Source organism: Mauremys reevesii, linkage group 8 (assembly GCF_016161935.1).
Source record: "Mauremys reevesii isolate NIE-2019 linkage group 8, ASM1616193v1, whole genome shotgun sequence".
Classification (NCBI taxonomy): Eukaryota; Metazoa; Chordata; order Testudines; family Geoemydidae; genus Mauremys; species Mauremys reevesii.
The window spans coordinates 4,602,655-4,615,600 of NC_052630.1; the positions used below are offsets into that span (position 1 = coordinate 4,602,655).

Consider the following 12,946-nt stretch of genomic DNA (forward strand, 5'->3'; position numbering starts at 1 on the left):
TTAGCTTTATGTCCTACAACTAATTTCTCTTTATGAGCTGCTGAATGACTACATGAATGGTTTGCTCTTCCAGCAAACTATAAATTATGCAAGAGTTCTCTTAGTGGGGGGGTAACAGAACATGATCTCTGCTTTTAATTAAAAAAACTGTTTTGAGGGAAATTGTGTGTTTTATGACTCTTGCATAGAGAAATGCATTGTACTGAAGATTACAGGTCACTGACAGCTCTCCCAGGATTTTCTTTAGAAAGTCAGTTTTCCACATAGTCATTTATTTTCTCCTTTGGACATTTCTGAATGAGAAGACAGCAGCCTGGACATACAATAAACCATATGCCGACATCTGTCACCAGCTTTTTACCAGGCTGAAGATCAGTGTTGGGAAACACTTCAAACAACCTCCTTACCTAGCAGAGGTGGCAGCCAGTTCACATTGGCCTCGCAGTGAGAATCCAAGAATGTGATCACATCTCCTATTGCCACAGAGGCCCCCAGCATTCGAGTTCTTATTAGCCCTTCTCTCTTCTTGGTGCGCAGGATTCGGACATTTGGGAACTGGGCCATGTAGTCTTCCAAACGTTTCTTCAGGTGTTCTGGGTAAAAGAGTAAAGTTTAAGAAGGTAACAATCACTCCTTAAAATGCAGCTCCTTCCTTAGTTGTTAGTTGTCTTTTGAACATGGTATTGAACAGCCTTTAACTAACAGGAAAGAGTGTCCAGGCAAGATGGAAGAAGTATGAGTCATCTCTAAACTGTGGGTTCAAAGTTTGCTCATGGATCTGGATCTCTGAAGTTTCCATTAACTCAGAAAGAGATCAAACGGATGGAGGAGATTAAGACTAGAAAGAAGCTGCGAGACAAGAGAATACACAACAAAGCAAAAGCTAATTAACAGAACCGTGGGATAACAATGGAACTATTGACCAATAGCAGGGATGTTCATGAAAGTAGGAGCCCAAGCTTTCTCAGGAACTGGATCTGGATTAAGTAACTCACTATGCCACAAAAGCACAAAAAGAGCACTCTCAGAATTGTATACAACAACATTTACTGAATTAGTTTTTCCTGAATTTCTTCAAGCACTCAAAACACGTCCACTCTCACACAAATACATACAAGCAAAAAAAAAACAACAAACCCCCCCACAACCTAGTGATGTTGATTCTACAAGCTGGAAAGGTTTAGAGATCATTACTGAATACACTGCCCCTATGTTCACTACTTTCACAAAACTAGGATACATTTTGTACAAAATGTGCCTTGTGAGGTACCATTTGAAAACTCAATCTATTGAACATCATCATCCTGGTAAAATGCATGTAGCAACGTTGTACGTAAAGTTATAAGATTCTACTGTATGACGTTGCTGAGACATGCTCCAAGTTCAGAAAAACCAGCCCAAATCAGTTTTTCCAGAAACAAAAGGTTAGCCAGTACCTGAGCCAGGTGTCAATATAATCAAGTGGACTATTTCTGGGCTTTTGGCCAGGAAGAGGGGTGGGGGGTGAGACATCTTGGCAAACAACCTTGCGGTCGCCTGAACACCAGCTGGAGATGATTCTCAAAAGAAGAGAAATACTATAAGAAGGGAGAACAGAGGATACAAAATCACCTCTCCCCCCTCACCTCTACTCACGGCATAAACAATGTTTGAAAGACAAAATGAGCATCAGTGAGTTGGGGGAGGGATCCTGGCTGAAGAATCCAGCCAGACTGCTGTGATCACGTGGTGAGGAAAACCTTTTTGCTTTAAGTTCATTCAGCTTGTTAAATTAGGTATTAGTTTGCATTTACCTTTTATTTCTTTGTAACCAATTCTGACTTTTATGCCTCATTACTTGTAATCACTTAAAATCTATCTTTCTGTAGTTAATAAACTTATTTTATTGTCTCATCTAAACCAGTGTGCGTTTGGATTGAAGTGTCCGGAACCTCCATTTGAGATAACAGGGTTTGTGCATATCATGTCTATTAATGAAATGGACTTTCTATGAGCTTGTACTGCACATAAGGAAAGAGCTGGGCACATTTCTAGGGACAAGTCTGGGACAGGGAATTTGCTGGTGTCATTCTGCAATATAATTCAGGAGTGGCTGGCTAAAAGCATTCATATAATTCAATTGGGACTGATTTTGCATGCTAGAGTGTAAAAGGCACCTCAATTGGAGAGTTGAGGGGACAGTTGTCCAACAGTCCTGAGGAATGGCACAACAAGTTCCTATACGGATGAATCAGCTCAGCTAGCCAAGGATTACGCCCCCCCCACCCCAATCTTAATCTAGTTATACTTCTTACAATTTGGTGCCCAGAAGGCAAATTTATTCCCTTGGTGTACCTTGGATTTTATTTTGGGGGTGGGAGGTCAAAGGTGGAGATAATCTTGGGAGTTACAAAATACTTCGCATCTCACCTTTGATGCCGCCAGCAGCTGCAGTTACTCAGAACTAGCCAAAATCTGCTCTTGAATTCATTCCCTTTAAATATTTTGAGTATTCCTTGTGCAAAACTTGACATTTTTCTTTCTTCAGAGCCCGATTTTAAATTCCAACAGCTTTAATAAGACCAATCTCATTTTGGTGTGTGTCTGATATATCTGTACAGCTGGAGCAATTAAAATAATTTAAAAAATTAAAAACAGGTTGGTCTGCTTAGTAAAACCTTTACTAATTATTGCTTTCTAGCTAAGGCTAATACCCTTCCCTCACCCTTTTCAAGTAACTTTTGAACAGATCCACTGCAGCAACCAGGAATCAATTTTCTCTAATTGAATGGATAAATCTTTCAAAAAAGGAACTCTCTGGGAGACCAGACAAGATATTAACACTCATTCCTCATGCAGCATTGCGTAGGCAGTGACTGTTAATTAAAAAAATAGTAAAAAAACCACAACCATCACTCATTTAGTGGAGCCGTATCATTCCTTGCCATAATTGGAAAGAAAAAATTCCCCACTCTATGTCCAAAAGAGTTACCCAAAACCAAGTTCAAGGTATAAATTGTACCTTGGTTCCAGTACTCTAAAATCAGAGTAAGGTCATCATCATCCAAACAGCTGATTCTTTTATTACTATGTAACTCAGTAAGGAAGAGAAAAGCAGGAGCTATGCATCTGATCCTCCCAATATTGACTTCATAGGACTGCAGTGTTTTCATAATCATGCCCTATGGTAATTACTGCATCTAAATCAGTTTCCTCCGCAAACCATTAGCGGGTCTTGAAAAACTGCTGAAATTTCATAGAATCTTAAATGTTAAGAGGTATTTATACAGTGTCTCATTATTTATGATGAGGCACAGGTGACTAAAACAAACATCTAAAGAATTTGTGCCTGCTGTTTATCTCCCACTGGCATTCCAATGCCTTGTATGCACTAGCATTTTCTTCATGTCTTACAGTTGTTCTACAAATCAGTGCAGTTTCACCAGCTGTGGCACTTGCTGACACACTAGTGGAGACCAGCTTCCAGCATTTCCACACCACATCACCTACAATGCTGAGAGACGGATCCATTAAAGGCAGTCAAGTCTATTCTAGCACTCACTTTGGTGGAGCTGAACTAGGAATTACAGCAATCACGGAACAATTTAAAAACACAGCATAGGCATATTTCTCCATAGGAGATGTGATAGTTGTTTCTATAGTAAACATGAAGTCAAAGAGAGATAGATAATTAGCAATAGCTAATAAATGAACAGTTAAGAATTAAGAACACTTTATGTGACGTTACTCTACCAGGATAAGAAAGAGAAAGGATATACAAGTAGCCAAATTTCCAGAAGACATCAGCTGTTCTAATCCATCTAGATTCCCATACTGCACCCTCACCGTAACATCAAAGGGTCAAGTTCTTCACCCCCCATTTAGTTCTCAGGATAAAGAGCCTCGAGCTCTTTACTCCTTCTGTGTCAAATAATATAAGCAGTGAAATTTATCTTTTCCTAAATGCAACCAAGATGCAATCCAATAGGTGACATTATGGGTAGCATTATCTGAATGAGTGACAGACATAAGTGGGCTTTGAAGAACACCACAGTGTCCTGCTTGTTTGGCTGCATTCATAAGAAAAGCAGGCTTGCAGGAGACCATGTTTGAAACACCTTCCAGTTGTGTTTATTGTCCTCCCAGCATGTGACTGGGCATACAAGTGTCTCATTCCCCACGATGGAACAATAAAGTGAAAAAACAAAACAAAACAAAGAACAGTAGCTTAGAGCTATCGGCTCATTACAAAGGTGCTTTTCTTCACTGGTTGTAACAGTCCCTCGGAAACAGACCACTCGGGAAGGCTCTCTCTCCATTTGTTATACATCCTTAAAGCTACCCATTACTGTGGGGTTGGTCATAACTGCTTAGCTGCTGGTACCAGAACCTGAACTACCCTTTGTCAGGCAAAGCACTGTAAACTAGATGTGACAGAGATGGTAATTTCCTGGACAAATGATATTAAATGAAGTTTAAGTGTCTTAGGAGTTTATTGCATTAAAAATGCAAAACGTTTATGTATTATTAAAGGATTGTATGTAACGTCTCAGGAGGGGGGAAGGAAAGAGGCATTATGAGCTTCAAAAGGACTCAAGAAATCTCTAGGGGGAGGTGTATTGAACATACCCTGTCCATTTATGCAAGAACTCAGCTCCCCTGAGGAGGGACCTTTGTCTGCTGATCACCTGTACATGAGGACCCAATCAGAGGTCCAAACAGTATAAAGGAGCAACTCACAGATTCATGGGGATGCTTGTTCTGTGCTAACAGCTGTTATGAACTGCTGATCTCAGAAAACCCCTTGGCGGGTTTGGAAGGACTGATCACCTGCCAGAACTCTTGCTGGAGCTGGGGTGATCTCTGATAAGCTTTTTAGCATTTGTATAGCTTATTTTATTGTTTTTAATGTTTTCTTTGTAATGTTTTCACCTTAAGAATAAGTGTAACAGTGGGCAATTATGCTGTTTATAGCCTCTGAGGAGAAAGAGAAACAGGCCTGCTTAGCCAATCTGGCTTGCTGGAGAATTCACAGCATAGGCAGGGAACTGTGCAGCTTGGAAATACCCCCCGACAAGTGGAAGTGAGACACCTTCCCAAGAGAGATGGCAGCTGGAAGTCAGAGTGGGTGCCCTTGGTGGACCACAGAGAAGGAATACAGGTGCAGTTGCTGTGATGCTAGGAACCTCCCTAAACTGCATTAATGGATGGGAGAGGCACTGAAAGTTAATGCTGCACAATAGCACATGCAGTATTGGTGAGGTCAAACAAGATGCAGTACTCTCCCCTTTCCCAACTCAAAGAGATGTGTCACAGCTGCCCCATCTCCAACAGCCACAGGAAACTTCACACATCAGCATAACATTTTATTGCAAGTGTAGGACTGGGGTTTATTGACATGTAAACTAGTAAGGGTTTATTATGCCTATGGATGTGTTTTCCCCCACCAAAAAAGTGTTGTCGAGTTAACGACAACACTCATGAGCAACCCTGCAATAAAAATTATGTTTTTCTAAAGGAAAAGAGGGCAAAAATAGAGAAGGGAATAAGGAAAGAACTTGGGCATGCTCTCCTTTGCTCTACTTGTTGGACCACACGATGCTCAGATACGAAAATTTAGAATAAGACAACCATCTTCTACCAGATTATGACAATACTTTATATTTTTGTTTTTAAAAGAATATCTAACTTGTTTGTTTGAGGTTATCACACAAATTGCTACAAATATGGTGCTTAAAAATGTATTATGACATCTTGACATGGAGCGATTTTTATTACAAGGGCAATTTACTTTAATGAAAGGTAAACTAGATGAATTCCAGAGACAACACATTATGTGGAATGTAATTTAGCTGTATAAATAATAAGATTATATATAGATTAAAAATAAAATTGGAAGCTTGCTGGCAGACTAATATATAATTAATATATTAACATTACTAGTCAGAACTACTTAAAATCTTTTGCTTTCTTTATTTTGAGTTGTAAATAAAGATCTATACTAAGGAGGAGGAGCTCTGATAAAATTGTTGTTTTAAATTATCACTAATAAAATGCTGTCTGATTAATGTCTTCTCTTGGCTCAAATTTTTGTGGACTCCTCATCCCAGTGTACAAAGTATCTAAGCATAAGAACTGCTTCCAAGTAACATGAAGTTGCTGACTGCTTGCAATACTGAAAAGCCTCTCCAGGATAAAAAGATTCCTGAGTTTACATATAGGCTACTGTTTCTTTCCTCAGTCAAGTGGCCCATAGCTATGAGGAGGAGGGAGAATTTCACTACTCAGAAATGCCACCACTCTTCAGAAAAAGAATTCATGAACTTAGTGCAGAGAAAAGTAGTAAAGTTTTGGGATTACTATTTTTATTGCTTTAAAAAAACCAAAGCATACTAGAATCAATGGCAATGTGAATTATTTCTGTCCTAAAAAGTGACTCTTACAAATGGCATTATAGGTTTCAGATTCATTGGATCTCAATTTTATAACTTGATAAACAATTTGCTCAGTCTGCCAGTAAATATATATATATTTTAAAACCAGTGATTGCTCAAACTCTCTCTTCCACAGTTGATATGGATTCTTTCCATCTCATGCATCAACACCATCCAGGCCAAGTTATGCCCTCGGTGACACCTGTGTAAATCCACCAATTGATTTTACAGCTTATTGTGGTGTGACGGGGTTTTCAGAACAAGTTGGTTTCCTATAAAAGCAGCTGGAAGAGATAGCCAACAATCCTTAGCCTTATGATGTGGGTTTAAATACAATTCTGCCAGATATTCTTTAAGTTAGGAAAGCTATTCCTCCTCACAAGGACTGCTTGGGGCTACAAAAGGACTTTATTCACTTTAACTCATGCAGATCAGGTTAAATCAACTTTACAGACAGGAGCAGACCACTGTAATAACACAGCTCATAGCAGTAGAAAATGCCTAGCCCGTTCTTTATACCTCATTCCACCACACACCGAGAGCTGGAGACCAATAATAATAAATAGCATGAACACATAGCAGCGACAATAAATTAGCCAGTTACCTGTCTGATGTCCATTTACTCACGTCTCCTCCCACCACACAGAACATGCACACCCTGTTTTTAGAGTGACCTGCAGTCACGCCACCTTAGGGTGCAATTATTTTAAGTCCTCTTAAACTAGTGTCAGGCCTAGCAAGTGCTTAGGATATTTCAAGGAAGAGGCAGGCACTTTAGAAAGTGGAGCTGGTGACTCAGTAGGTAGTTCTCTTCAGTCAGCACTGACTGGGAGACAGCAGGCTCTTTCAGAGGAGACTTAGAACAGAACAAAATCTCAGAGGACAGTTAAAAAGACTCCCAATGGAGAAGGGGGAGGGCAAGGCCAGAAGGGGGAGGGATAGCTCAGTGGTTTGAGCATTGGTCTGCTAAACCCAGGGTTGTGAGTTCAATCCTTGAGGAGGCCACTTAGGAATCTGGGGCAAAAGTTGGTCCTGCTAGTGAAGGCAGGGGGCTGGACTTGATGACCTTTCAAGGTCCTTTCCAGTTCTAGGAGATTGGTATATCTCCAATTATTACCTTTTTTTATTACCTATTTTTTTTACTGCAACTGCAGGGATTCCTGAATATTTGGAATTCTAAGACTGCCATAGACAAGGAATCACCACAACTTGCTGTTTTTGTCCTTTGAAGGAGGAGAGTTAAGTGCTCTGAATAATGTGTCATTGCTCAAGCTGTTGGCCGTTAAAGTTAAATCACTAATGGCTTCCACCACGGAAAGGTGATGAATTTATTCATTTGTGCTCAACCTATTAATTTTAAAAAAAACCCCATAACCGAGCGCACTTAGAAGTTGCCATAGACATTGAAGTCTAGTCAGGAAAACATCCTCTCAGATGGGGACACAAAACTGAAAGGATCAAGACTGGGCCTTCTGGAAGCATTTTAGTTGGGACAAAGTTGAAGCACACATGCAACACTGACATTCCTTTGCACTGCACATCTGCTCCATTTGACAGGAAACATGGGACTGAAATTTACAATAATCTTGATCTTGAGTCAGAGCTGGTCTGAAACCTTGTCTGAGTTAGTTAAGGTATTAGTTATGTTGTAGCTTTCTGTGAGAGATCTTAGTTTAAAATCAGTTTTAGTTCATCAAATTTGAGCTTCAAGGTTCACCCAATAGAAAGCATGGAGTGCATGATTTTAGTACGTGCTCGCGCACACATGTACAAAGAACGGTCCACCCTTTTAAACCAATTCAAACCCACCATGAATATTCCACTTTGAAAATTCAGAAAATTGCTTCTCCATGCAGCTGAAGAGCATCAAGGACACAACTGAGGTAACAGAACAGAAAAGGTTCCCAATTTGTGGTTAAAACCTCCACTACAGTTTACCAGAGATATAATTCCCTTTTAAGTAACTGGTACAGAAAGCAAGCTCAGCTGTATTTTTTCCAGAGGTTATCTTGGCCACATTCCAAGTGCCCAAACCCCTAAGGTAACTGTTTGCATTACATTTGTTTTCAAATTACACCCACCCCTGTCATTCCTTCCCTCCCCTCCCACACACACTCTTGTTTAAGATTACAAATGACTCCATTCATCTTTTACTTAGCTATTTAGTCCTAACGTGCTATTTAACAATTTAAGAATGAATTACATTCCTTCCTGAATCAATCACCTCTGCAAGTCAGGGCTCCCTGAGATAGAAAGCACTTCATCATTGAAATTAACTCCTCTACCCTGTTTTGGGAAAGATGAGTAATCCTTTTAAACAGAAAAATGTGCTTTTATCTAAACAGACAGCACTTACACTAGTTTTAATTTTATTTCAATGTTTTCCATCCTCTGTTCACTTGGTGGGAGGATAATAAATCGATTTAATAACCACACAACACTTTCAATAGTAGCAGCGACACCATTAAGCTAATCACAGCCTTTCGCCCATTTTCTTTTAACCTTCCATGCCAAATCTGTTTGAAAACCAAAAAGGCCCTGAAAAGGGAAATTACCATTGCTCCATGGAAGGGATTCCACTACAAAAAATGCATTTATGAAAAACCCAGTCCTCCACAGGATTTGCATTCCTAGACGACACACTGCTAATACGTGGCAGGAAATTGGGAGTGCTGGCTCGGGTTGCCAACTTTCTAATTGCTGGTAACCAGACCCTCGAGGCCTCGCTCCCGCCCCACCTCTTCCCCCAAGGCCCCGGCTCCCGCCTGGCCTCTCCCCTGCTCCGCCTGTTTCTCCCAAGGCCCCGCCCCCATTGCTCACTCCTCCTCCTCCCTTCTCCGTCACTCACTGGATCGTCTCAAGGAACCTGCCTGCAGGTAGGAGATGGCCCCGGCTCAGCAGTGGCTGCCATGGGTTAATGATCTACCCCACCCCACAGTAACCAGGAACAGCGAACTGCGGCCACTGGGAGCTGCGGGGGGCTGTGCCTGAGGACGGTCAATGTAAACAAAATGTCTCGCAGCCCACCAGCGGATTACCCTGATGGGCCACATGCCGAAGGTTGCCGACCCCAACCTAGTATATAAATGCATCTACACACAGGAAAAGTCTATTAGAGAGGCACAAAGCGTGCAGTTCAAAATATTCCCACCTGCATGACATAACCATGTCTACCCTTAGCATAACATTTTACCCTGCTGCCATCTCAATCTCACTGTGAAAAGTCCTGTTAGTAAAGGAAGGGTAGGGGAGTGTACTCCCAGGATGTTTTCTCCTTTCTTTCAGAGGGAGCCTACTTGAGTCGTGTGTGTGGAGGAGGGGTTTACACAAGTTCAGTACATCGCTGAGAGAGGTCTTTGCTCTTTAGTCAACACATAGTAACACCATGCATTTCCTCCTGCTACATACCAACTTATCTGAAAACTAAGTTCACAAAACAGATTCTTAGTAGTTTGAGCGTTTATTTCCATTTATCATCAAGATAAAGACAGTTTCTCCTCTTCCTCTGACTACACTTATTCTAAAGACATGTTCTTAGATGGCTTGCAGTCTCATTTCCTTGTTGATTGCTTTTAACATCTTTCAGCGAGTTTTCTGTTGCCATAAAAAATATACGCTGTTTTCAGGCTACACAGCAGTTTTTTATGCTTCAATTGAAGAGTATAGCATACAGGCTATTAAATATTTAATTCAGTATTCCTACAGCAGTGACAATGGACAGAAAAGGCACCATTTGCATCAGCTGGATCCCTCAGCTTAGTGATTATGTGCTACGAACCCTCAAGCTTTTTCAAATAGCTGTTCTTGATCAGCCGGCTGTCTAACTAAGGGAAACAAGCTCCCATTCAATGATACCACCCTTCCAATGGCTAAACACCTTGAACACATGAAGCTACATTTTAATGCATCAAAAATACCAAAGTGTCAACACTTATGAGGACCAGGAACTGACAGATGCAACGCATACACTAAACCCAGTGCTGGCTAATCTTCAAAACCCTCAACACCTTCCTCTATTGGGTTACGAGGAAAAAGATAATCAAGCTAGACCAGATCTGAAAAGGTCACCCACCCTTACCCTGCATCAGCAACCAATTTCTGCACTTGTTAAAATGAAGTCTTGAGCCAGTATCAAGTGTGTCGGAAAACACTTCAGAATATTTGCCCATGTTGCAGAACAGTCACACGTTTGGTAGACAGGCCCAGGAATACACCAGGAGCATAGGGTGGAAGTAAGGAATGAGGTGCTGTGGCAGAGTTATATGGTGGTATGCAACAGTACACACTGGAACTTTGCAAGCTACGTTGATTTTAACTCACCATTATAACAGCAATGTACTGTGCTTGAACAAATTGACGTTTAAGACATGTAAATATAAAGTCCATGACCAGAAAAAATTCACATCAACTAAGATCTGCAAGTGGCTGAAGAATTCAGTACTTCACCCTCAGACTAATAAACAGATTGGAAGTGTAAAGAAAATGTGGCTCTTAAATGTCAGAGCTCTTTGGAATTCAAAGCCTCAATGATGCAGATGTTTGCTGCAAAACAATCCTTACGGATTTAACTGTTTGCTCTTACCATCCCTATTGGTTAAAAACAAACACCTTACCCAAAAGAATTTTTGATCTTGTACAAAAAAGGTGCAACGTACAAGAGGATAATACAGAAATGGATGATCTCAAACAGTGCAAACGTTAGTGAAAGGAAGAAATCCATTCAGACCCTCACCTAGGATACCTGACTTTTTTTTATTACTAACCTTAAAGCAAGTCTGATGAAGTTCAATTGCAAATTTTAACCTTTCTTAAAGCTGTTGTGAGCTGGTGCAGAATGTACTCTGGAGTCTAAATGCTTTATTTTAAATTTCTAAGTGACCAAGTAGTGTAGTTAAAGAGGAATGAAACCTACAAGATACGAGATAGCCACTGTGGACCTGCAATGGTTTTGTTCTACAGCTGTATCAGAGCCTGAAATTAGGGAGAGCACAATCTAATAATCCCTGTTCCTCTAACTGTGCTAACATAATTAATATCCACAAATGCGACATAAACAAAGCAAAGCCATGTTGGCTTGTGCTCCATGGGTCAGAGAGTAGGAAAATAATTGGCAAATGGAAAGACCACCAATCTGGCGTGAGGAAAAAAAAATACTGTCAAACATTTGAGATGTGACTGCAAACACCACAGTGCCAAAAGCATGATCTTATAGCTTTTAGAAGCACTTGACAATGTTCTTCAAGAAGATTTTTCCTTTTAACCAGTTCCTGATTAATGTTTAGAAAATGGAAAGACAGAACTAGTACAAGAGAAACGTATGAAGTCATGGACATCTGCCAAGACAGGCCTCCATTTAGTAAACCTACTAAATCCTAAAGTATAAATCTAGGGCTGTTAACAGCTGTGTTGATATCGGAATTGAACGCCCAAAGTTAAAGGACATTAAAATTGCCCAGTCAACTGCCATACTTGTTTTAACTGCCTCATGTATGGGTGGGAGGCTAAGGGAGAAGGTGGAAGAGAGAATCCAGAAGGTAGGATGGGTAGCTAAATTTCGCTGATTCCAATGATTTTTTTTTTTAAACCCTGCTCTGGCTTGCACTCTCCAGCTTGTTGACCCACTGTGTTCCACGGGAGACACATTAGCACAGTGGTCCCCAACTTTTTTGTCTGACGGGCACCGTGGCGACAGTTGAGCATTCACCGAAATTCAGCAGCATTTTGGCAGCGATGCCTCTCGATGACGTCGCTTGTCGGCGGCAAGTGGCGTCATCCAGAGGCGTCTCTGCCGAATTTCGGCGGATGCTCAACCGCCGGCCAGGACGCGGATGCATTTAGATGCCCCCATGGGCGCCATGGCGCCCGCGGGCACTGCGTTGTACTTTTGTAATAAGCAACAGTGGTCCTGAAACCAATAATGAATTGGACTATAGAAGCTCCACGCAAAGCTGGTCGGGAGTTTGACAAAAAAAATTTTTTCCATTGGAAAACATCAAAAACTGTTCATAGACTCGGACTTTAAGGTCAGACGGGAGTATCATGTATGTTCAACCAATCTGACTTCCTGAACATCACAGGCCACAGAACCACACCCACTCACTCCTGAAGCAGGCCCATAACCTCTGGCTGAGTTACTAAAGTCCTCAAATCATGATTTAAAGACTTTAAAGTTACACACAATCCACAGTTCACTCTATTTCAAACAACCAGGTGACCCATGCCCCATGCTGCACGGGAAGGCAAAAAACCAACCAACCAAAAAAACCCCCAGGATCTCTGCCAATCTGACCTGGAGGGAAAACTCCTTTCTAATCCCATATATGGTGGTTAACGGACTCTGAGCATGTGCATGAGACCCATCAGCCAGACATTGGGGAAAGAACTCTGTAGTAACTCAGAGCCCTCCCCACGTAGTATCCAATCTCCAGCCATTGGAGATATTTCCTAACAACAGACGCAGATGGGCCATGCACCATTGTAAGTAACCTCATCATGCCATCCCTGTCACAAACTTATCAAACTCCGTCTTGAAA

The 12,946-nt window shown here is 41.1% G+C and overlaps 1 protein-coding gene across 1 annotated transcript in view; it reads right to left on the minus strand.

Annotated features, from left to right (window-relative positions):
* GALNT10 (polypeptide N-acetylgalactosaminyltransferase 10) overlaps positions 1–12,946 on the minus strand; it is a 121,197-nt gene that overhangs the window by 30,251 nt on the left and 78,000 nt on the right. The window contains exon 5 of the mRNA XM_039485196.1: positions 408–593. Coding sequence (XP_039341130.1) covers positions 408–593 — 186 coding nt within the window. The remainder of the gene's footprint in view (positions 1–407; positions 594–12,946) is intronic.